Source organism: Stegostoma tigrinum, chromosome 27 (assembly GCF_030684315.1).
Source record: "Stegostoma tigrinum isolate sSteTig4 chromosome 27, sSteTig4.hap1, whole genome shotgun sequence".
NCBI lineage: Eukaryota > Metazoa > Chordata > Chondrichthyes > Orectolobiformes > Stegostomatidae > Stegostoma > Stegostoma tigrinum.
This window is the reverse complement of record NC_081380.1, coordinates 22105208-22127357: the sequence shown is the minus strand read 5'-3', so window position 1 is coordinate 22127357 and position 22150 is coordinate 22105208. Positions and strand designations below refer to the sequence as shown.

Here is a 22150-nt window from a genome sequence, read left to right as displayed (position 1 = left end):
CATCTCTGAGGTCAGATAAGGAAATCCGGCTAAATGCGATAAATTCAGGAATTCCTTATTGCCTGTAGGTGGATGTCGTTATTAACCGGGAATCTGAAGGAAACGCCGTTTTTTCCCAACCTGTGTGTATAGACGATGGGATTAACTAAAGAGTTCAGCGTTATCATGATAGCGGCGAGGTTTCTGAAAACATAAACGTGGATATGAAGGTCCGCGAGGGTGGAGTGATCCAGAGCATCCCAGAGGACGCCTGAAAAGAACGGGCTGTAGGAGACCACAGTCATAATCCAAATGATCACACTCTTCCTCGCTACACGGGCTTCAGCCACTCTGTACCTGGGGCTAACGTGTCCTTGGGCTGCAATAATGCACTTCTGTCTCTTTAAAATGACAATGATGGCAACGTAGGTGATCAGTAAACAAGCGAAAGTGAGCAGGCAGTTGGGGATGGTGACAGAAACCAAGTAATCGATACAGAGGGGCCGGTACAGAGCCGACGAGGCTTCGTCTCTGTCCAAACAATTCCAGCCCATCAGAGGCAGTCCGCCAAAGAGGCCAGCGAGCAGCCAGCTGCCTGTGGCTGCCAGGCCGGTTTGCCAATGGCAGATGGAACACCTAGCTCTGAGACAGTCCGCCACTGTCAGGTATCGCTCAACACCAATAGCCATAAGGTTGTAGACAGTGGACAGGATGGAGATGCCGAGGATAGAGTAGCCATAGAGCAGCTCTTCCGAGCCGAAAATCGTCTCCTCCGGCTCCTGGATGAAGAGCAGCGCGATCCAAAAGGAAGATGAGCTTGTCAGAAGGTCGGAGAAGGCCAAGCTTCCGAACAGGGTGGAGATGGGCTTGTGCTGCTGTCTTGCAGAGATAATGGTGAGGATGACTGAACAGTTACAAGCCACAGAAACTAGATTGATGGCTAACTGCGGGATTCCTAGCGACAGGACTAACCAGTAGCTCCAAGTCACAGACGTATTGCCGTGTCCCGCCGAACTATTGAACCACCGGTTCATGTTGCTGAGTGTCCAGGGGCTGAGCCAGATATAACCAGGATCACTAAAACCCACTTGAACTTGCTTCAGTGAATGAATTGATATTTCATTGTCGAACTCGCTCTGAGGCCGTCGGAAGGAAGAGGGCAAAGAATATAATTTCCTTTCCTCGTCTCGTCCGTGGTGTGGCTAACTAAATCCTCATTACCGTTTGTCTGATCTTCATATGGACAGGGGAGTCTTCACTGTGCAACAGCTGAACATAACACCTTGAGATGAACAGCACCTGATCAGGGTCGCTCTAGGATTAGGACCAGATGATATGCTGCAGGGCAGGAAGGATATTTCAAAAACTATCCCCTCCTCCCGAGATGGTCCGTAGCATTAATGATTAACAGAAATTCGAAAACGTACTTCCTGAAAGTGCACTTTCCTCATAGGAATAAATGACGCATCTTTAAAAGAAGCTTTGAATTTGATTTATACAAATACGCATGCAAAAACAGAAATCTAAACTTAAACGTAGCCTTAGATTTTGCATCCTTCCTCTAGTTTTCAGCAGTCGCATTCCTACAGCGACAGACATACACAAACCTTCCACTACAATTTATCGACTGCGTACAAATGTAAACATATCCTATACAAACAAGCTCAGAAAATGCATTAACGTGACCAGTGCTAGCATGCCCGATTCCAAACCTCAAATTAGTTTTAAATTATAAAACAGGACACAAAGGGAACAAAAATACACTTCTTAGGGTCAGCCCTTCCCTTATTGATTAGAAGCATTCCCCTGTTTTAAGGTGTACAAAGACTTCCCACACTGTTATGAGACAATGCCATTTCTTGAAAATAATAAAAGTCAGTTCCAGATTTGCTCGCTGAGCTGGTAAATTTGTTTGCAGATGTTTTGATACATTTTGGGTAACATCATTTGTGCGCCTCTAGTGAAGCGCGGGTGTTCTGTCCTGCTTGCTATTTTTGACTCAGTTTGTTGGTATGGGTGGCATCACTTCCAGATTTGTTTCTTAGTGGTTGGTAAATAGGGTCCAGCTCTACATGTTTGTTAATGGAGTTCCAGTTTCAGTGCCAGGCTTCCTCAAATTCTTGTGCACATCTTTGCTTGAGTTGTCCTGGGATGGCTACATTGTCCCAGTCCAATTGGTGTCCCTCTTTGTCCATGTGTATTGAAATGAGTGATAGTTAGCTATGTCTCTTAGTAGTTAGTTCATGTTCGTGAATCCTGATGGCTAGTTTCCTTCCGGTTTGCCCAATGTAATTTTTTTGGCAGTCTTTGCATGGTATCTTGTAAGTAATGTTGGTTCTGTTAGTTGTGGTTGTTGGATCTTTTATTCTCATCAGTCGCTGTCATAGTATAGCTGTTGGTTTGTGGGCTACCATGATTCCTAGGGGGTGGAGTAATCTGGTGGTCATTTCAGATACATCCATAATGTATGATAGGGTGACGAGTTTCTCTGGTCGTGTTGAGTGCTGTTGTTGTGTAGGTATCGCCGGATTATGCTTTTTGGGTAACCGTTGTTTCCAAAGATGCTATGTGGGTGTTCTCCCTCGGCTTTGCGCAACTCTGGGGTGCTGCAGTGTGTTGCAGTTTGCTGGAACAATGTTTTGATGCAGCTCATTGTGGGTATTGGATGATTGCTATTGTAGTTGAGTACCTTATCCATTTGGTTGGCTTTCCTGTATATGCTAGTTTGGAGCTCACTGTTGGCCATACTTTTGAACATTACATCCAGGGAGAGAAGTCTTTTTGTTCTTCTCTTCCCTTGTGAATTTTATGCCACTGAGGATGTTGTTTATGAGTAGATGGGTTTCTTTCAGTTTAGAGCATTTGATAATCACAAAAGGTGTCATCCTCAGAGTGGATCCATAGTTTTGGTTGGATGGTGGGAAGGGCTGTGCACTCCAGTCTTTGCATTACGGCTTCCACTATTAATCCTGATATCAGTGATCCCATGAGTGTTCCATTGATTTGTCTGTATACCTAGCCATTGGAAGTGAAGTGGGTTGTGAGACACAGATCCAATAGTTTGAGGTGCAGTCTTTGCTCATGGTGTTGGTGTTGTTGGGTGTCTGTGTCCTTGGTCTGTCTAGTAGTGAGGTTAGTGTTTCCTTAGCTAAGGCAACATATACCAACCACTAAGAAACAAATCCAGAAGTGATACCACCCACCCCAGCAAACAGAGACACATAAATAGCAAGCAGGATAAAACACTGACACTTCACCAGGGGCATGAGGTGATGATAATGAAATGTTTGCAAACAAACTTACCAGCTCGGCGAGCAAGTCAACAACTGAATCAACAACCCAAACTGCAAATCCTCTCAAAAACTTTGAACATTCAAAATTGTATGTTAGATTGAGTGGGTAATTCTAAAACAATTATCTTAAATCATCAGAGTGTTAGCTCACAATTTAGGAATATGTAAAGAACAAGAACACTCCAGCTTATTTGGAAAGAAAATTTTGAAGTAAGGAAAAGTCATTTGAGGTAGCGTCATTGTCTTTATATGTTTAAAAGAACAGTTAAATGCTGTTTATTGGCAGTTCTACCAAACCCATTGAGCATATCACTCTAGCCAGTCTTTCAGCCATACTTAGAAGCAGGTTGCAAGAAAGCAGGTGGCTACCTGTGAGTCAATCTCACAAGAATTTGACTACAAGCAATCTCACAACATGCTGTAAATGCGTCACTTTACAAAATCTCCACTTTATTGCATCAGAACCTACAGGTCTGCCATGTGAGAGACTGGAAATAATAAATCAGAGACTAAAATAATTATAATCTGTACAAATGCAATACCATCACTTGTATTTACGTTTAGCGTGTGATAATGTGTGAAAAGGAATTTGTGATATACGTTACACAGAGATCTATACATCCCAAGCAAAATACATCTATGTTCATATACTTAAATAAATGTTTTAAGATTTTTAAAATGCCTCAGTCCCTGAGAAAATCTTTGTTAAAAGTACTTCATAATCCTACCTCTATCCTTACTTTTAAAAGCCTCCTAATACCTGCAACTGAGTACTTTATGTCAATCTTCTCCTCATCTCAATTTCCTTTGTGTATGTTGTGTACATTCCTCTCTTTAAAGGCCCCGAGAAAATAATTGTGATGAATGTCATACAAGTATAAACTATTGATATAAAGAAGAATTTTGAGGATTATTGTCCTGCTTTTTGTCCCTCTCCCATTCCAAGATGTTCTCCTTCCTTCTGATCATGCTTCATTTGTGGACCTTGGCATTGAGTATGCCACTGTTAAATTGCTGTCCACATTTTAGTGCGGATAAAATGGAAGACCATGAATCAGAATGCAATTTATGCTTGTGGTACAGAAGTTTTGTTTCTGGTTCAGACAGCCCAGGTGTAACATTATAAGTATTTCTCAGTTTGAAGTCAAATGGATTTATGGGCAAAGTAGAAGTAGTTACAAATGGATGAACATGTCACTGGCAAATTTAGGAAGAGGTTAACTTTTTATTAATTTTTAAAATATTCATTTACACGTAAACAGAAGTAAATTACTGCAGAAAATCTGTAAATAAAATATTTATGGAAAGGCAAAAGAGATGTCTGAAGTAAGATTTGAAGTATATTTCTGTTTCCCTCTCCATAGATGTTGTCTGACTTGCTGAGGATCTCCGGCATTTTCTGTTTGTTCACATGAAGTTTGATAAGTAATTGCTTGGTGGTACAGAATTTACATATTGCTAAAAGAAGACAAGATATCAAGATACTTTGCTCACATACATCAGGACTAAAACTCAAGAAACATTTTTGAATAAAGGGTCACCAATTTATAAAACACAGAAGAGGAAGCTGATTGGTTTGGCCATTGTTGGCTTGAAGCTGCAGCAAGAACAATTAGCTGTCAATCTTAGTTTTCAGACCATGCAGATAGATTCTGATTGGTTGTGGTGCTGCAATAGGAATGCAATTGAGACTGGCAGTCTCCACGATCCCCTTTGTTCAATGAAAAATATGCTTTGAACGTACAAATCTTTTTGCCTGCATAAAACAGTGTTCTGTGTATTACTAGCACACTGGGAGCCTGCCTGATACTTCTAAATTGGTTTCTACTGTAATTCTTAGTACAGGATTGCAAGCATGGGATGGTTGAACTTGATCAACCTGCAAAGGTTCAATGGGATGTGTTCTTTGATAGGGGCTGTCAGTCACTAGGACACACAGCTTACATATTTGTCATCACATTAACACTGAAGCTTTTACTCACATTACTCATTTCTCTATAGGTAAAACATCTTTTTGGCTTGAGGACAGCATTTTGTTAGCATCATGAAAAATACTGAGTTAACTACCATGTGAAATAGGTATAACCAGATTTTTAAAAGTTTGATGCTATCTTTCTAATGTCCCTTGAGATTGTGGGTGTTAAGTAGAAAATGTAAATTACTCTATTCTTAAACTATTCATGATTTCTTTTATATCTATGAATTAAATTTGAACCTTGATCTGATTCTATTTCATGGAGTAACCTTATCTTCAATATTGAACTAACTTTTCCACGACCATTTTTACAATGTTTTTTTTCCAAAAAGCACAAATTCAGGAATTTTTTAATGAAACATTCATTATTGTTAAAATATACGGATGCTCATTATCCACTTTTAAATGAAATCAGATGAAAGAGCCTGAGGTACAGGGGGATCTGGGGTGTTCTTGTACATAAATGTCAGTCCAAAGATGTGCAGGCTAGGCGCATTGGCCATGCTAAATTGCAAGTAGTGTTCAGGGGTATGTGGGTTACAGGGGGATGGGTCTGGGTGGGATGCTCCAAAGGGCGTTGTGGGCTTGTTGGGCCGAAGGTCCTGTTTCCACACTGTAGGGAATCTAATCCAACTTTGGGTAGGAGATGCATGCAATCTGTTAAGGCCCAATTGAATTGTTTTTCAGAAGCTGGTATTGAGATTGAGGGTGCAATTTTAATTGATTGTTTGGCGTTCTTTACTACCTGCCATGTATGGCCTGTCTGGCAAAAAAATGACATGTTTAAGTAATCCTGGCTCATAGCAATGTCATATTTTATGTTTTCTAATACTTAAGTGCCTTGCCACTAGGATATTATGAGGAGAGCAAAAATTTACTACACAAATGATAAATAAAATAACAAGCTATTTAAATATGTAACACAGTGAGAAAGCCATTAAAACATGCAGCAATTTAAGTTTACAGCCTATTCCCGATAGAATCCATTTATAGAGATTCAAAGCTGTCTTGCAAATCCTTATGGTTCTACTTCAGTGATCCCAACAGTTTCTTTGCTATGGATTATGAAGATGATTTGATAAATCATTACCAAATCTGTCAATATGTACTCTTCCACAACTCTGTCAGCCACTCTTCCTCAGTTCTAATGAACAGCAGATTTTAACTCAAACTCTCCTGGTTTGATAGTAAAACAATCTAAACTTTTTGACTGAGATAACCCATTCCCTAAACAGTCTTGAGACCCTGTAAAGAAAGCAAACTTAACTTGGTTCTAACGCCAGTAAGATCTTCTCTTGAAAATATTCAATCCTGTGGGTTTTCTAAACTGACACCAATTCTCAATTATTTTGAACCAAAAACATGCTGATAGCATTTAACAACCTGTGGTAAACCAGGAAGGGTCACTCGACCCGAAATGTTAACTCTGATTTCTCTCTACAAATGAAGCCAAACCTACTGAGCTTTTCCAGCAATTTCGATAGCCAGAAACTTTTCCCCAGGGCAGGATTGACTGCCATGAGGGGGCCATACTTTTAAGGTGTTAGGAGTAAGGTATAGAGGAGACGTCAGAGGGAGGTTCTTCACCCAGAGAGTTGTGAGCGCATGGAATAGTTTGCCAGTGGTAGTTGTGGAAGCAGAGTCATTAGTGACATTTAAGTGACTGCTGAACATGCACATGGACAGCAGTGAATTGAGGGGAATGTAGGTTACGTTATTTTACCTTTGGATTAGGATAATTCCACGGCACAATATCGTGGGCCAAAGGCCCTGTACTGTGCTGTACTTTTCTATGTTCTATGTTCTATTTTTGTTTTTGTTCCTGATTTACAGTGTCTGCCATTTTTTTTAACTGAATAAACATATTTCATTAACATCATAGGGGACCACTGTACAATACAGAATGGAGACTTTTGGAAGGACTTTTTTTTTAAAGGAAACCCCTTTGCAAATGTAATCAACACCTATATGTCACTATTTTGAATTCTAAACCTCAAATTTGAAAAAAAAAGACAAAAAACACCTTTTATCCATTATTACATGAACTCTTAATGCAGTCAGATCACATACACCCGATTCTACAAACAAATTTATCCCATTATTACAAATCAGAGCAGATAATAACGACACTAGACGAATTTGAGGTGAATAAGTTAGTGTCATGTGACAATGTCACAACAGGTAATGAGGAAGATCGCAACTCACTGCTAATTTGCATAGTATTATCTCAGACACATGATTAAATATTCAGCAGCCCTGCTTCCTGGACTGTTTGTCACAAGCTGTGCCCTAGCAATTGTCATAGAATTGGAAATTTCTAAAATATAAATAGACGCAACCATTTGGATTACAAAGGTGAAATTCTGACATGTTCTTTTAGATTTGAACACTGAACTCAGGTCTCGGGTCTACCTCCGACCACCCTCTGTTAATATCCTCTCCTCTCCCCAGTCCCAGCCCACTGGTTTGCACTTGGCAGTAAATGGCAATTTGGTACAGCGGTTACAACACAAAAGTGAGATCATTGTTTTGTTTTGGCTACGCGTTTTCATAGGTCATGGCAGTCAAGTCACTTTTAACTTTTTGTCGTTATTAAAGTTTTCTTAGCTTTAAAAAAACGACATTGCTCTTAACTGACAAGTGTTTTAGTTTAAGGAGCGCCGTTTGCAACCTCGCCACTCGAGCTCAGTCGCACTCTTGGAAACTGACGAAGGGATCGTCCTGCGGGCGGAGCTGAATCTGAAAAGCCATCAATATAACCCCAGCGCCCGGAACTCAGATCGCTAGCCCCTCCCGCACTGCGCCCTGGTGCCGGCTCCATTCTGAGGGAATTTTCTGAGAGGTGGATCCAGGGGGAGGAGCTCGGCATCTTGTGGCTGTCCCGGCCAGACATTAAAAAGCCCCCAGGCGGGAGTCAGCTCTCAGTTCCTGCAAATCCATTGCATCCCTCACTTTTGATACAGGAGGAGCTGACAAAGGAGAGTAAGGACGAGAGAATGCACTCTCTATCCTTGTTGCTTTTGAGCTTTTGTTTGCCCTTGCCGACTTTGGAAGCAAGTAAGTCTCCTGTTCGTGGTAATGTTTCAATTGGAGACAGTTTTCGTCAGAATCAGCTAGGCTTCGGATTTGGTAAGTCACCTGGTCAGAATGGTTTGCATCCCTGGTCACTGATGGATGTTAGAGTGGGGATAGATCTTCAAATCCTTAGTAAATATTGGGAGAGGTACCAAAAGTTTGGGAAGCACCAAACCTGACCCCTTGTTCATGAAAGGCTGTAAGGACATCCCTATTATAGCTGCAGGTTGGCCCGTTTATACTGTTGAGTTAAATCAAGCCAAGCCAGCGGATTTGTATTGTTGTCGACCAGTCGAATTGATATGTTTTGGTGAAGTGGTAGTACAGATGGGTGAGATTGGAGCGGATATTGTGTGAACTTTGACAAAGCTTTTCACAAAATATAACAAAAATAAGAATTGCTGGGGAAAACTGAGCAGGTTTCGTAGCATCTCTGGAGAGAAAGCAGAGTGAAAGTTTCATCAACAGTGATCCTTCTTCAGAACATTGGACCCAAAACGTTAAATCTGCTTTCTCGCCACATTTGCTGCTGGACCTGCTGAGATTCTACAACAATTTATACTTTTGTTTTAGATTTCCAGCATCACAGTTCTTTGTTTTATCACATAAAGAGGCTGGTTAATAAAATTGAGGACCATAGATTAGGATGGTCAATGTGAGTTTAGACAAAGAAAAATTTGTTTAATGGATGGAAAATAGCAGTTGTCTTACTTACTGGACGATAGTCAGTCGTGGTATTACATCTGTAGTCTGGACAGTTGGTTTGTTCATATCAACAGCATAGGTTCAATCGTCACACCAGCAGAGGATATAATGAAAGAACATCCTTCTCATCCTCTCCCCTCACCTAAGGTCTGGTGACCCTCAGATTAAACGACCATCAGTTGTCTCTTTCTAATGAGAGAGCAACTCTGTGGTCCAGAAAGTCTATGATGACTTTACCCTTGGACTATTCTTGATGTATGGCATAATAAGAACAATTCTGTATGTCATGTTTCCATTAACCACTCAAAATGATGAGCCCAGTGCATTGTGTTTTAATTATATGGGAAGGTTACATCAATATGTATCTCTGGCTCAAGAATTTGTTTGAGAATTTTTGTAAATTTGTTCAGGTTTCCAAAGTATGTCACAGTGATGGGGGAGGCGGTGCTTAGTTGAAGGTAGCTTTAAGTAAAATTAAAAAGAAATTAAGATTGTAATGTAGTAGCTTTCAGAAGTAGTACATTGCAGAATTTATTGGAGGCAATTTAACAAGGAAACTGACTTTGTTTTATTTTGTCCAGCAGATTGGTGCTATGATGTCCAGAACACCAGCTGTGGTAAGGATTAAAGTCACCGTATTTGGTGGCAGTTTGTAGAACTGATAATTCTATGTCATAAACATGTTAAAAATGTATGCACTAACACACCTATAATTTTTAAATTATCCATGTTGTTATTCATATTAAAAATGGAAAACATAGAGAAACTTCACAAAGTCAAAAAGAACAGCATTAGAACTAAAATGCTCATAATGCTAGTTAAATAACAATAATTACTCTTTAGCCTGCTATTGTTTAATTAGTAATCTAATTATTTTCAGTATCATCTAAGCTGATTAAAACTTTATGAATGAAGAAAAAGAAGTGGGTATTCTATTCATAGCAAGAATGAGGGAAGGGGTGGTATGGTGATAATGTTGCTGGATTAGTAATTGAGTCCTGGGCTAGTGTTTCAGGGGCATGGGTTGTATCTCTCAATTGCAGATGATGAATTGTGAATTCAGTAAAAATCTGAAATTAAATGCTAGCCCAAACATGACCAAGTAACCAATGCCATAAAGGTCCAACTGATTCACTAATGATTTTTACAGAAGAAAAACTGCCACCTTTACCTGGCGTGGCCTTCATGTAACTCCAGAACCACAGCAATGGAATTGACTGCTAATTGTTCTCTGACGGAGTAAGCCAATCAGTTGTATCACACAACTATGGAGTTTAAGGGAACATGATCCTAGTTGACAAGTTGGTGGAAAGTAGGATGGCTCTTTTTCTTTGGGATCACTGATGGGACCGTGGCACCAGAGCCCACCAGGCTGTTCTGATGTTGCCACTGGCTCAGTGTGGTGTCCATCGTCCGTAAGTTGTTCCCAACCTCTTCCCATCAAACTACTAACCTTTCCTGCCATCTGTGTTTCCCTGTCATTTATTTGGGACACTTCACCACCACTTCCCTCATCAGCACCAATGTGCCAGCCTAACTTTTCTCACTCAATTCCTGCCCTTGTTTCATTCCAAGATAAAATAGCCCACAGTAAGGCAGAGGATCAGGGTGGGCATTGAGATGCCTGACATTAGTTTGCTTACCTGCTATGAGAAGAGAGTGCTCACCTTTGCAGGAGAAGACAATGATCACACGTTTGATGATGTTGAGACCTCCATGTCCTGGCAACAAAATAAGATTCAATATCAAGTGCTGTGGTTTTCACTACAACTGTGAATGTATTCTTATCATGGCTAAACTCAGTCCCTATTTTGCAAATCACTCTCTCTTTTGCCTTTTGGGGCATGTGTTTCATCCACACAGTCTCTACCATGAATTCCCACCTCCAGCCAAAACCACTGCCTCCACCTCCTGAGGAAGAAATCACATGTTCTTTAGAGGATGCACTGGCAAGGCTGTCTCCAGCACCCTCCACCTGCTCTCATAGTGACACTCCACTGGGCACTTCAGCTAGATTAGAGATGAGAGGTGATGGCCTCGTGGTGCTATCACTGGACTGTTAATCCAGAGGCCCCAATCACATTCTGGGGACCTGGGTTTGAATCTTGCCATGGCAGATGGTGGAATTTGAACTCAATAAATATCTGGAATAAAGAATCTAATGATGACTGTGAATCCATTGTCGGTTGTTGGGAAAAACCCACAGCAATGTTGTTGACTCTTAACTGCCCTACGGGCAATTAGGGATGGGCAATAAATACTGCGTAGCCAGCAATGCCCTCATCCGTGAATGAATAAAGAAAAGAAAACAAAAACATTCTGGTGAACACATCTCCAGAGCTGGCTGAAGAAGAAATGCCCTGGCTCTCTGGTTGATGGAGGGCTGTCAGAGATCAGGCACTGGCATAGCCCTGTATAGAAGACCCTGTGACCTTGGCCTAGAAATGCACGGGAGCAGTAGCAAACAGGTTTGTCAGATGCTCTCAATAAACTGAATCGAAGTAAACTGGTTGGGAGAATCCATCAATGCTATTCATACCATGCTGCCTCTGGCATGTGTATATCTGGCTGTCACAATGGACGGGTTGGCAACTGCCATGGAGAGCCAGCAGAATGCTCAATTTTCTAACCCTGTCTGAAGTATAGCTTTTTTTTTCATCAAATGAGAGAGTATGGGATATTGCAAAGGCTTCCACTATTTTGTAATACTAATTTGTATCAAACAACAGGAAAAGTGATTAAAGGACAAACCATTGTGGCACATTTTCAGGATTAAACTGGGATGCCATCATCAATACATTTAAATTTAATAAGTAATTACTTCACCCAACTCCACTCCATTAAAAGTGGCTGCCAAAGGTCTCCTGTCTTGTGTTGTGACTGACACTGTCATGGTGTAGGATGTTTCTTCTGATGAACATCATTTTCCTACTCTGTAGCATGCTGTGCTCTTACAGATCATCATCATTCATCCCATACCCTTGTCATGTGTTCCAATTGACTGCAACAGTGTGCTGGGATATATGTCACACTCTCAAAGCAGCATTGTATAAAAGATAATGATGTGGACATATTGCAATCCACTAGGTACGATGAGCAGCTCCTGGACCTTCTACAGGCCATGAGATGTGTTGGAATGTGTTTGTGAATAGTGGAATGTTGGTGAAACTTTATACTGGCTGGACATAACTTCTGCTTCATAGCTATGTCTTCGACCGTTTCAAATTGATCCATAGCATGGTCAAGATTGTTGGTAGCCGTGACTTTTAGTTGATGTAGTTGGTTGCTGCATGAGGTTCATGCGCAGAATTTCGTGATTACAGGCATCTTTTTAACCTGTACTGTGTAAGTGCTTGACTAATGCATTAGCCCTTTGGAGGGCCTCACATTGCTCACACGTAGAGCCCACACCCTCAGACAAAAGCCACACTTACTCTATTTTTACCAGTGTCAGCTGTTTTTCATTTCTGTCATATATTTGCAATTGACATGGCAGGTGGATGAAGATGAAAGTTAACATGGGTAGGTTTTCATGGATTAAGTTGCGGACTTTGCTTGTCAATTCAGATGAACTTCCAAACCATCATGCTCCTTTCTGCCTTGCACTCCCTGTCAACTCCAATAAGGATTAAGGCTCCCATCTTCCCACCAAATTCTTTTATTCAACTTTATTTCCCTGCTTTGGTCTTTGAGCCCCAGCCTACAAATGAGTTCTGCCAAACATCATTATGTAATGTGCCCCCATCAAAGCCATGGTGGTGTTGACTGTCAGTTGCCCTGCACCCCTCCTGTGGTAACCTACGCTCTCCCACACTTATCTCCCATCCTCATATGTTAATATGTTAGTTGCTTCCCTTCACAATGATCATGCCCACCGCATCCCAACATGCTGCCTCCAATCCCCAACTTTCCCACTACAACAGTGCCTTCTGATAATCTGTCTTGACTTTCAAAGAACGAAGTACCAGTGGCCCACTGATTATGGTCCAACTGACCAATTTGGAAGGACAACCTTGACAGATGACTGATAGCTGTACAGCTCACTGACTGACTTTATGCTAATCCCCAGATTTGTTTGACGTAGCCTGCAGAACTAGTCATGGCCCAATTAGTGGGGGCTGTAGCTAATTCCCCAAGAAGCCAAATGACCATGTCTGAGAATGTGGACAGATATCATTCAATATCCTTCACTGTGTTATTCTCCCTTCATCGACTGCAAACTCCCTTGACAGGAACGCCTACTCCCTTTTGAGACATGGCCATTTGAATGAGGCACATTTAGTGTGTTTGCTACACGCTGCATATACATCATGTTAGTGCATAGCACCAGGCTATATCATGTCCACTCCTTTGACTGATCATTGCTGGCAAACATGACAGGCTGCTATGCTTTGTGTCTGTGCTAAAAGGCAAAGCAAGACGGAACTATTTTGAGCCTGTAAATTCTGAATGAAGTGACAATGTGTCGAAAAAGCAAGGCAGAAATGCTGTGAGCATCCAAGTAGGGCCAGTGTCAGTGCACTAAAAAAGCAAGTTAAAAGCCCTGAGCTACACCCTGTTCTGATGTATGAGATGGGTGCCTATCCCTGCATGCAAAACAACCTGGCAACAGCATTGCAAACAAATCATGTCAATGAACTTTAAAGTTCAACATTGAAGTGAACTGTATTACGAATTATTCCTCTGATGCTGCCTAACCTGCTGTGTTCATCCAGCTCCACATCTTGTTATTTCAAACTCCAGCATCAGCAGTTCCTACTGTCTCTATATTATGAATGAGTTGGAGATGTGCCATGATGATGTGGTGAGGCTGGTGCTTGGGAGATTCCAACCTTCATGGAAGTAGGGGCCATGTGGCCACTACCAAATGCTGGCCAAGATAAGTACCTGGAGAAGATCCCAGTGAGCTGAAGTCACCAAATAAGTGCTCTGAATTTCAAGTGACGAGATGTGTTGTCTAATTTCTCTCTCCTGCTTACTAGCAGGATTCTCATCTTATGGTTGAAACCTTGTGGAAATTTGAACATTTCTTGCCATCTTGAATCTCAAATTTCAATGTTTGCTGTATTTCCCTATCTGTCTCACCATTACCCACATTGTTCAGGGAAAAACTCCACCCAAAGTCTGTACACAGCCTGACCGACTGCCTCCTTCTTTGTGTCAAAATGTTAAATGGTGCACCTTCCTTTCAATAAACCTTGATGTGAGTTTCTGTTGCAATTAGAAGCAGGTCACTTGTGTTTATCTTGGATTAAATCTATAAAGATGGTAATCACTCCCAAACTTTGAATTAAAGGAGACTGTTTAAAATATAACTGTCTTTGAAAGGTAAGCATTAATAGCAAGTAGTACCTCAGTCATTTTGAAACTAAAGTCGTTCCAAGTAAAATGTAAGATCTGGTGATGCGTTAGAAGTGATGAATAAAAAGAAAATCTCCTTCGAGTACAAAGTCATGTTAAAGCAGCTGTCATAAATTTTAATGTGCTATTGAACATTTTTTTCCTATTTTGTTAAAGTGAAAACTATGGCCAGGGTCTTCTGTATGGCTGCAGTCATGGTCTGATTGCCCTTCCCCCTACTTTGTCCTCCAAGGACAAGCTTTGCATTTCTGGCTGGAAGTTTCAAACTGGCTTCTTGAGAAATGCATCAAATATCTATTGTTGGAATCTTTCTTTGTAACATTGAATTGTCAGGAGGAGCAAAACAGGACCTCATTTTTATGGCATAGTATGGTAAATGCACTCACCAACATAGCTGAAAAGCTTTGAGATGTTTAAACACCTTTTTGGTGTGTTAGTGAATCAATGAACAGATGATTGAGTGAAAGGGTTGGGTGGGTGAAGTGATGGGGTGGCAGCTGGATGGGTAGTCACTTGGTTGGGTTGTTATCGGGTCAGGTTCGGAGCCAGTTGGGGGTTGATATGAGTGGTGGGGTCTAGTCAGATTACGAGAAAGACAGTGGTTGGGGAAGTTGGCGGGGGGGGGGCATCAAAGGTGGGGTCAGGTGCTGAACTCTAGCCCAGGGAGAGAGGATGAGAGTTGGGGACAAGGGGGTTAGATGGGCCTCAAAGGGAGATTTTGAGGTGATTCAATTAAATTGTTATCCAGAAGTTAGATATGGTGATAGTCCGTTAAATATTTTTGTGGCTGAATATAATTAGGTATGAACTATCTGAATCCTCTGACTCCTGCTTGGATTCAGAAGGTCCAGGTAGCAGAGAAGTAGGTAACTGAAAGTTCAACCTTTGGCTATTCCAACCGAGAGCTGGAAAGTCCCAGTGTGCATCTCTGTTTGTTTATGTCTTCACCAACTTCTTGTAAATCAAAAGATCTTAATTGGGATATAAATTCTCCAACACTATGACTGCTGGGATGAGCAGTCCTTTTTGTACTGAACAATGGAATTACAAATAAGATGAAGACCAATTTGCCTTTTACATATGCGGAATCACTAATTCAATTGTTAGCTTCAGCTTTACAGTCAAGTCTTTTTTTGTTCTTTCCCTCAAATCCTTTTAAATTTGTTTTTAAATTTTAACACTTCTATGTTCAGCCCCATGTGAGGCTGGTCAGATATCGTCTTTGTTTTGAGGAACAACAATGACAGTCAATGTTCAAGAATTGTGTAATTTTGTGTCATTAAATTTATTTTGTTTTTGAATTTTTAATAAACAATTATTATGTGTACTGAAGCACTTTCCAGCAATTTTAAATATTTATTTGAAGGGCAATTACTGATATTCTTTTCTCTGAAGGCTGCATCGAAATTGAACAAACATCACGATAAATGACCCAAATAATTTCTCTTGGTTGAGAGATAAATGTTAACTCAGACTCCATACTCTTCCTCAAGTATTATTATGGAACCTTTAAAATCATCTGAACAGACAATAGGGACCTTTTTATTTACCTCAACAAATTGCATCACTGTGGCTATACAGAGCTAACACAGTATGGAGCTGGAGAAGCATAACAGGCCAGGCAGCATCAGAGGAGCAGGAAAGTTGACTCTTTGAGTCAAGACCCTTCTTCAGAAATGGGGAGAGGGAAGGGAGCTCAGAAATAGAGAAGAGGATGGGGGCTGGAGAAGGTAGGTGGGATGGTGAGGGCAGGTAGGGAGTGGTGGGGATTAGCCAGTGAAATGGAAAGGATCGATAGGTAGGAGAGAAGATGGACAGGTTACGTCAGGTCAAGGATGCAGGGATGAGAGGAAGAATTGGATGTGAGATGAGGCCAGGGGTGGGGAGATTTTAAACCTGCTGAAATCCATGTTTAGGCTGTTGGGCTGTAGGCTTTCGAGGCAGAATATGAGGTGCTGCTCATCCAGTTTGTGGTTGGTGTCATTGTGACACTGGAGGAGGCCCGGGATGGACATGTCACCTAGGGAGTGGGAAGGGAAGTTAAAGTGTTTTGCGACCAGAAGGTTTTGTCATTTGTCATGTTCAGAGCGCAGATGCTCTACAGAATGGTTTTTGAGTCTACACTTGGTCTCACCAATAGAAGAGGCTACGTCGGGAGCAGTGGATACAGTAGACCAAGTTGACGGATGTGCAGGTGAACCCCTGTCTAATGTGGAAGGTTTGTTTTGTGCCTTGATTGGAAGTGAGAGGGTAGGTGTAGGGACAGGGGTAGCACTTCCTGCGGTGGCAGGGAAAGTTGCCAGGGTTGGTGGAGTTAATGGGGAGTGCAGAGCAGATGAGGGAGTCCTGGAGAGAGCAGTTCCACTGAAAGGCAGATAGGGTTAGGGAGGGAAATATCTCTCTCTCTCACTATGACCATACAGCAGTCTTTCTGAACTGAGCTGCACTGTCAATCTTAGTTAGATGGTCCAATCCTGATCCAGGTCCTGCCCTGTAACTCCTTGACGGAGAGCTGATAGTGATACCCTATGTCAAATGAACATTGAATGCTATTATGTACAAATACACTGTGTACTCTGCTAACTGATTTGTAACATCCTTTCTAGGACCTAACACCTGGAGAATTGGTTATCCAACGTGTGGAATGCTGAAGCAGTCTCCCATCAATATTGTAACCGCTGATGCTAAACTTGATACAAGATTAGTTCCCATTGTATTTGAGGGCTATGATAAACCCAATACAACTGAAATGTGGATTGTTGAAAATGACGGCCACACACGTAAGTTCTAGGCATTCAACCCAAAAACTGAAATTGCTGGGAAAACTCAGGAGCTCTGGCAGCATCTGTAGTGAAGAAGCAGAGTGATGTTTCAGGTCCAGTGACCCTTCTTCAAAACTACTTGTAACTAGGAAAGGATGGTATTTATGCTGAGACCAAGGATGGGGCGGAAGGGGGAGGGGAATGGAGTGAATGATAGGTAGAGGTAGAGTCTAGAGAGACAGAACAGCAGTTGAGCAGCCAAAGAAATGGATAGTGGTAAGCCTGGAGAAAGAAAAGCTGCCCCTGGGGGCCATCAGTAGTTGAAAATGGGTTGGCTGTGCTGAAAGCAGCTATGTGATGACAGGGCCTGGGCTGTAGACCTGTATAAACAACATAGAGGAACGTGTTCAGGTTCTAAAATTATTGAATTTGATACTGAGTCCTGAAGGCTACAGAGTTCTCAAGCAGAAAATGAAATACTGTTTTTTCAGCTTGTGCTTCAGCTCGCAGTAGCACTGCAGCAAGTTCGAGGCAGAGATGTTATATTTGAGAAAGGAACAAGAAAATAAGACTCGACCATAAAGCTGAAGCTAGCAATGGAACTTGCAATTTGTTGTGTTGAGGTGGTAGGCAACTGCAAGCTCAGAGTCACCTTTTTGGAGAGAATTGAAGTGTTCCGCAAAGCAGTCGCCCTGTTAGTGTCTTGTTTCTCCAGTGCAGGGCAGACCACATTTTGGGGAGTAAATACAGGAGACTGGATTGACTGAAGTGCGGGTAAATTGCTGCTTCTTCTTGGAGGTGTGTCAGGGGCCTTGGATGGCAAAGAGGGAGTTAGTAAATGTTACACCTTTTGCAATTGCATGGGAAGATGCTGTATGAGCACAGGGAGATGTTGATAATGGAAGAGCAGTGGACCAGGGTGTCCTGGAGGTAATGGATACTACAGAAGGCTGATAAGGGAGTGGAGGAGAATATGTGTGTGGTAGTGTCATCCCTCTAGAGGTAGTTTAAATGACAGCTAATGATCCTTTGGATGTTGGTGCTGGTGGAACGGTAAGTGAAGGTTGGGGAACCCTATCACTGTTGTAAAACGAATGAGGGCAAAAGTGTGGGAAATGGGCCAGACAGCGCTGAGAACCCTGTTAACTACAGTAGTGGTGAATCCTCTATTGAAGAAATAGGTGGACATTTGAGGCCAGCCCGTAACTGCAGGCGGTAGTACCATCAGAATGGGTGTGATGGAGACAGATAAACTGCCAGAAGTTCAGATCTTTTGCTATAAGGATTTACTAGACAGTGTGGAGGATGAATTATATGACAATTAAATAAAGTGGAGATTTAAAGCTGGTTGTGCTCAAAGTGGAAAAGGCATCCAGTTCAGATGAACCCTTAGCTTTATAAATAGTGTCATTGAGTACAAAGATTGTAGGAACTGCAGATGCTGGAGAATCTGAGATAACAGGGTGCAGAACTGGATGACCCCAACAAGCCAAGCAGCATCAGAGGAGCAGGGAAGCTGACGTTTAGGGCCTAGACCCTTCTTCAGAAATGAAGATTTCTGAAGAAGGGTCGAGGCCCGAAAGGTCAACTTCCCTGATCCTCTGATGCTGCTTGGCCTGCTGCGTTCATCCTTGTTATCTATCTCGCTGAGTACAAAAACAGGTTATGTAAAATCTTTTGTGAAGGACCCGGCTGGAGTATTGTAACTATTCTGGACAACCTATCTTATGAAGGGTTTTGTGTGCTGAGGAGAGTTGTAGGGCGGTTGGGGATAAGATTAATTGGTACTGTACCAGTGATGAGGGTCTTCAGTCATGTGGTAAAACTAGAGAAAAAGTTAAAGGGAGATTTATTAGAGACTTCAAAATATTAAGGGCTTTTATGTTCATTGTGTTTTGAGAATTTTCAGCCCATGCGTACACAAAAGAACCTGAGGTCACCTTCAGAAACACATTTTATGCAATGACATACTTTGGTCTAAAATGCCCCCTCTCAAGGAGTGGTAGCAGCAAATTACAATAAAGACTGGATAAAATGAATAGAATAAAATGAAGGGTTGAAGGATAGAGCAGCTGAAGGGTATAATGGGTCAGCTATAGCTCAGTTGATTGCATTCTTGCCACTCACTATCTAGAAATGATGGAAAGTTTTGCTTTACCTTGGTAAAATCTGTTATCATTTCAGATTAATTCTATCAAGTAGGATCAAAAAGAAGAAATATCGCAAAGCCCTGTCCCGATTGGAGCCCTACTTGCAGTTTGATGGAGTTACAAACCCAGACTGTGTGGAAATCATTACCAGAGAGCACAGTCATACACAAGTTACATTATGTTTGAGGAAAAGATCAAAAGTTAGAAAATCGAAAAGCATTTCCATTCGTTTCTTGCCTTGTCATTGGTGTGGAAATTTGATCTTATTTTTATCCTAGCCTGTTTCTGTATTCTGCATTCTATTTTGCACAATAGGTCTGATACCATATAAGCCACGTGTTCATCTAATCTTTATTATGACCAAGAAAGGAGTGAGTATTGGCTTCCTTTTTCTAAGCTCCTTTTGGTCAGTCCCAATAAATATTTTTTATTTCTCTTAGCATGTCACGTGTCAATTAAAGGTGAAGTCAATTGCATTAAAATGAAGGAGCCACTTATAGGGTTTTCTTGAGTGAGGGGACATTTTATTTACTAACTCCATTAAATTATATTAAAATTGTGACGAGAACAAATACATGAGAACACAAGTAATAAATTTAAAAATTACGGTGATACCTTAAAAGATCTTAAGGTGTTAGAATGTTTAACCTGAGAGCACAGTTGTTTATTTTATTTGACTGGTATGTTTCGCAATGATAAACTTTTGTAGACATCGTTTAGTTTTCAACTCAATGGGTGAAGAGTTTATCTTGAATTCTTTATTGACTTCAATTGTAATGATCATACTTAGTGTCTAAACTCAAAAAAATGAGAACATTACACAATGTCAAAACATTTTCTGTCAATTGGGATATTGAAACAAATTGTGTGTTCTTTTGTTTTCTTTAAGTACTTTAATTTGTTAGTGACGTAAGGTTTGAAAAATGAAAAAGAAGCCCTTTGGCTGGAGCTGTTAGAGATGAGTGGCTATGTGATGGAATGTGTGCAATCAGAGTTAGAAACCCTATCGTAAAGGGAAACTTCAAAACATAGACATGCTTAGCAAAGTTAGAGGCTTATCACTTGTGAACTTTTGTTGACTTATTTTTATTGCTTTTCACTGCTGTTGTTTCTTGCTTATAGTTCGGATGGCATTAAAAGGAAACATCAGAATTAAAGGTGGAAATCTTCCTAATACATTCAAGGCAGTTGAGTTCCACTTTCATTGGGGATCAGAGTCTTCTGCTGGGTCAGAGCATTTGATAAATGGGCATCAGTATCCTATGGAGGTAAGACACATATACCTTCAACTTAACTGAATGCCATTAAATAAAACAGATCAGAATTCAGTTCAGAAAAGCTAGAATGTAGCTCTTTTATCTTTAAGGATAATATTCCCTCTCCCATTGTATATTCCGTCACATTTCCTAAAAATTTCTGATGATGTTTAGGATAAAATGATTTGCTGCTCATGTGGAAATGTTTACAATCATGATATTTAGTCAGCCATTAATATTTACTGTCTGGAATATTCCCAGTGAGAATAGCTTTGGAGACTTGATGTCAACCTGTTACCCTGAATATTTGCTTCCTATTCAGATTTTTTAAACTTGTAAAGTCATTGAAATTGTATCATCAAAAGCTGTGTTTGAGACAGAACCTCGTTTTGTGTTCTAATACATTCCTCAAGTGAAATTCATTCTAAGTGAGCCAAAATGAACTCAAATAGTATTTGCATGGGCCAAAATCCTTCCCTGATTCTGGAAGATTGAAATAATCTCTCAAATACCTATGTCTTCTATGTTAATTGCTGAATGCAAACTGTAATTCAACCTTTTTCCCATTATTTTTGCAGCATGTGATATCCCCAAATATTAGTGTTCAATTACAGCGACATGGCCCCATTCTGTTAAGTAGCATAAATATAAATACTCTTATCTTGGTGCTACCCTTGTTGTATGTTGATTAAAATTATAGTTACTAAAGAACATTCAGTGATTTGTGATCATCCTGAATCTGTCTTCTGCAGATGCATATAGTCCACCAAAATGAAAAATACAGTTCCTTGACAAATGCTCTAAAACATTCTGACGGTGTGGCAGTGCTGGGATTCCTGTTCAGTGTGAGTACTGTTCCTCAGTTCTTAGACTGCTACTACTAGGTGTTGCTTCAGCAAGTTGTAACGGAGACCACAGCTCGAACATTTTCACTGTAGAATTAGATTTAACATTCCAAGAATTGGTTCAAATACAACACTATGGATCTCTGATACTTTACTCCATCTGGTAGAACTGCATACATTAAGATGATAAGAAATAGGAACAGGGAAAGGCCATTCAGCCCCTTGGGACTGCTGTGCCATTCAGGAGGATTATGGCTGCTCTGACATTCCTTACATTCACTTTCCTGCCCTTTCCTATAACTTTTGATTCCCTAACGGATCAAGAATATATCTCAACCTTAAGTTGTGCAAGGACTCTGTCCCCACAGCCTTCTGAAGTAAAGAGTCCCAGAGACCGTCAGTCCTCTGAGAGAAGAAATTCATCCTCATCTCGGTCTAAACTGGTGCCCCTTTATTCTGAGTCTATGCTGTCTGGCCTTAGACTCTCCCACGAGGGAGACATTCTCTCAGCATTTATCCATAAAATTCCAAATGTTTCAGAGAGATCACCTCTCATCATTTAAATTCCAGTGAGTTCCATCTCAACCCGTTTAATCATAAGACAATTCCTCCATACTGAGGATCATGCTAGTGAATCTTCTCTTAACTGCCTCCAATGAAATAATATCTTTACTTATATAATGGGACCAAAACTACTGACAGTACTCCAGATGTGGTCTCACCAGCACCTTGTACAGTTGCAGTAAGAC

At 41.0% G+C, this 22150-nt stretch overlaps 1 protein-coding gene across 1 annotated transcript in view; it reads left to right on the top strand.

Annotated features, from left to right (window-relative positions):
• Positions 1-8020: 8020 nt before the first annotated feature.
• LOC132211021 (carbonic anhydrase 4-like) overlaps positions 8021-22150 on the top strand; it is a 28650-nt gene continuing 14520 nt past the window's right edge. The window contains exons 1-5 of the mRNA XM_059655329.1: positions 8021-8304; positions 9609-9644; positions 16995-17168; positions 20423-20568; positions 21309-21401. Of these exons, the coding sequence (XP_059511312.1) occupies positions 8244-8304; positions 9609-9644; positions 16995-17168; positions 20423-20568; positions 21309-21401 (510 nt within the window). The 5' untranslated portion in view covers positions 8021-8243. The remainder of the gene's footprint in view (positions 8305-9608; positions 9645-16994; positions 17169-20422; positions 20569-21308; positions 21402-22150) is intronic.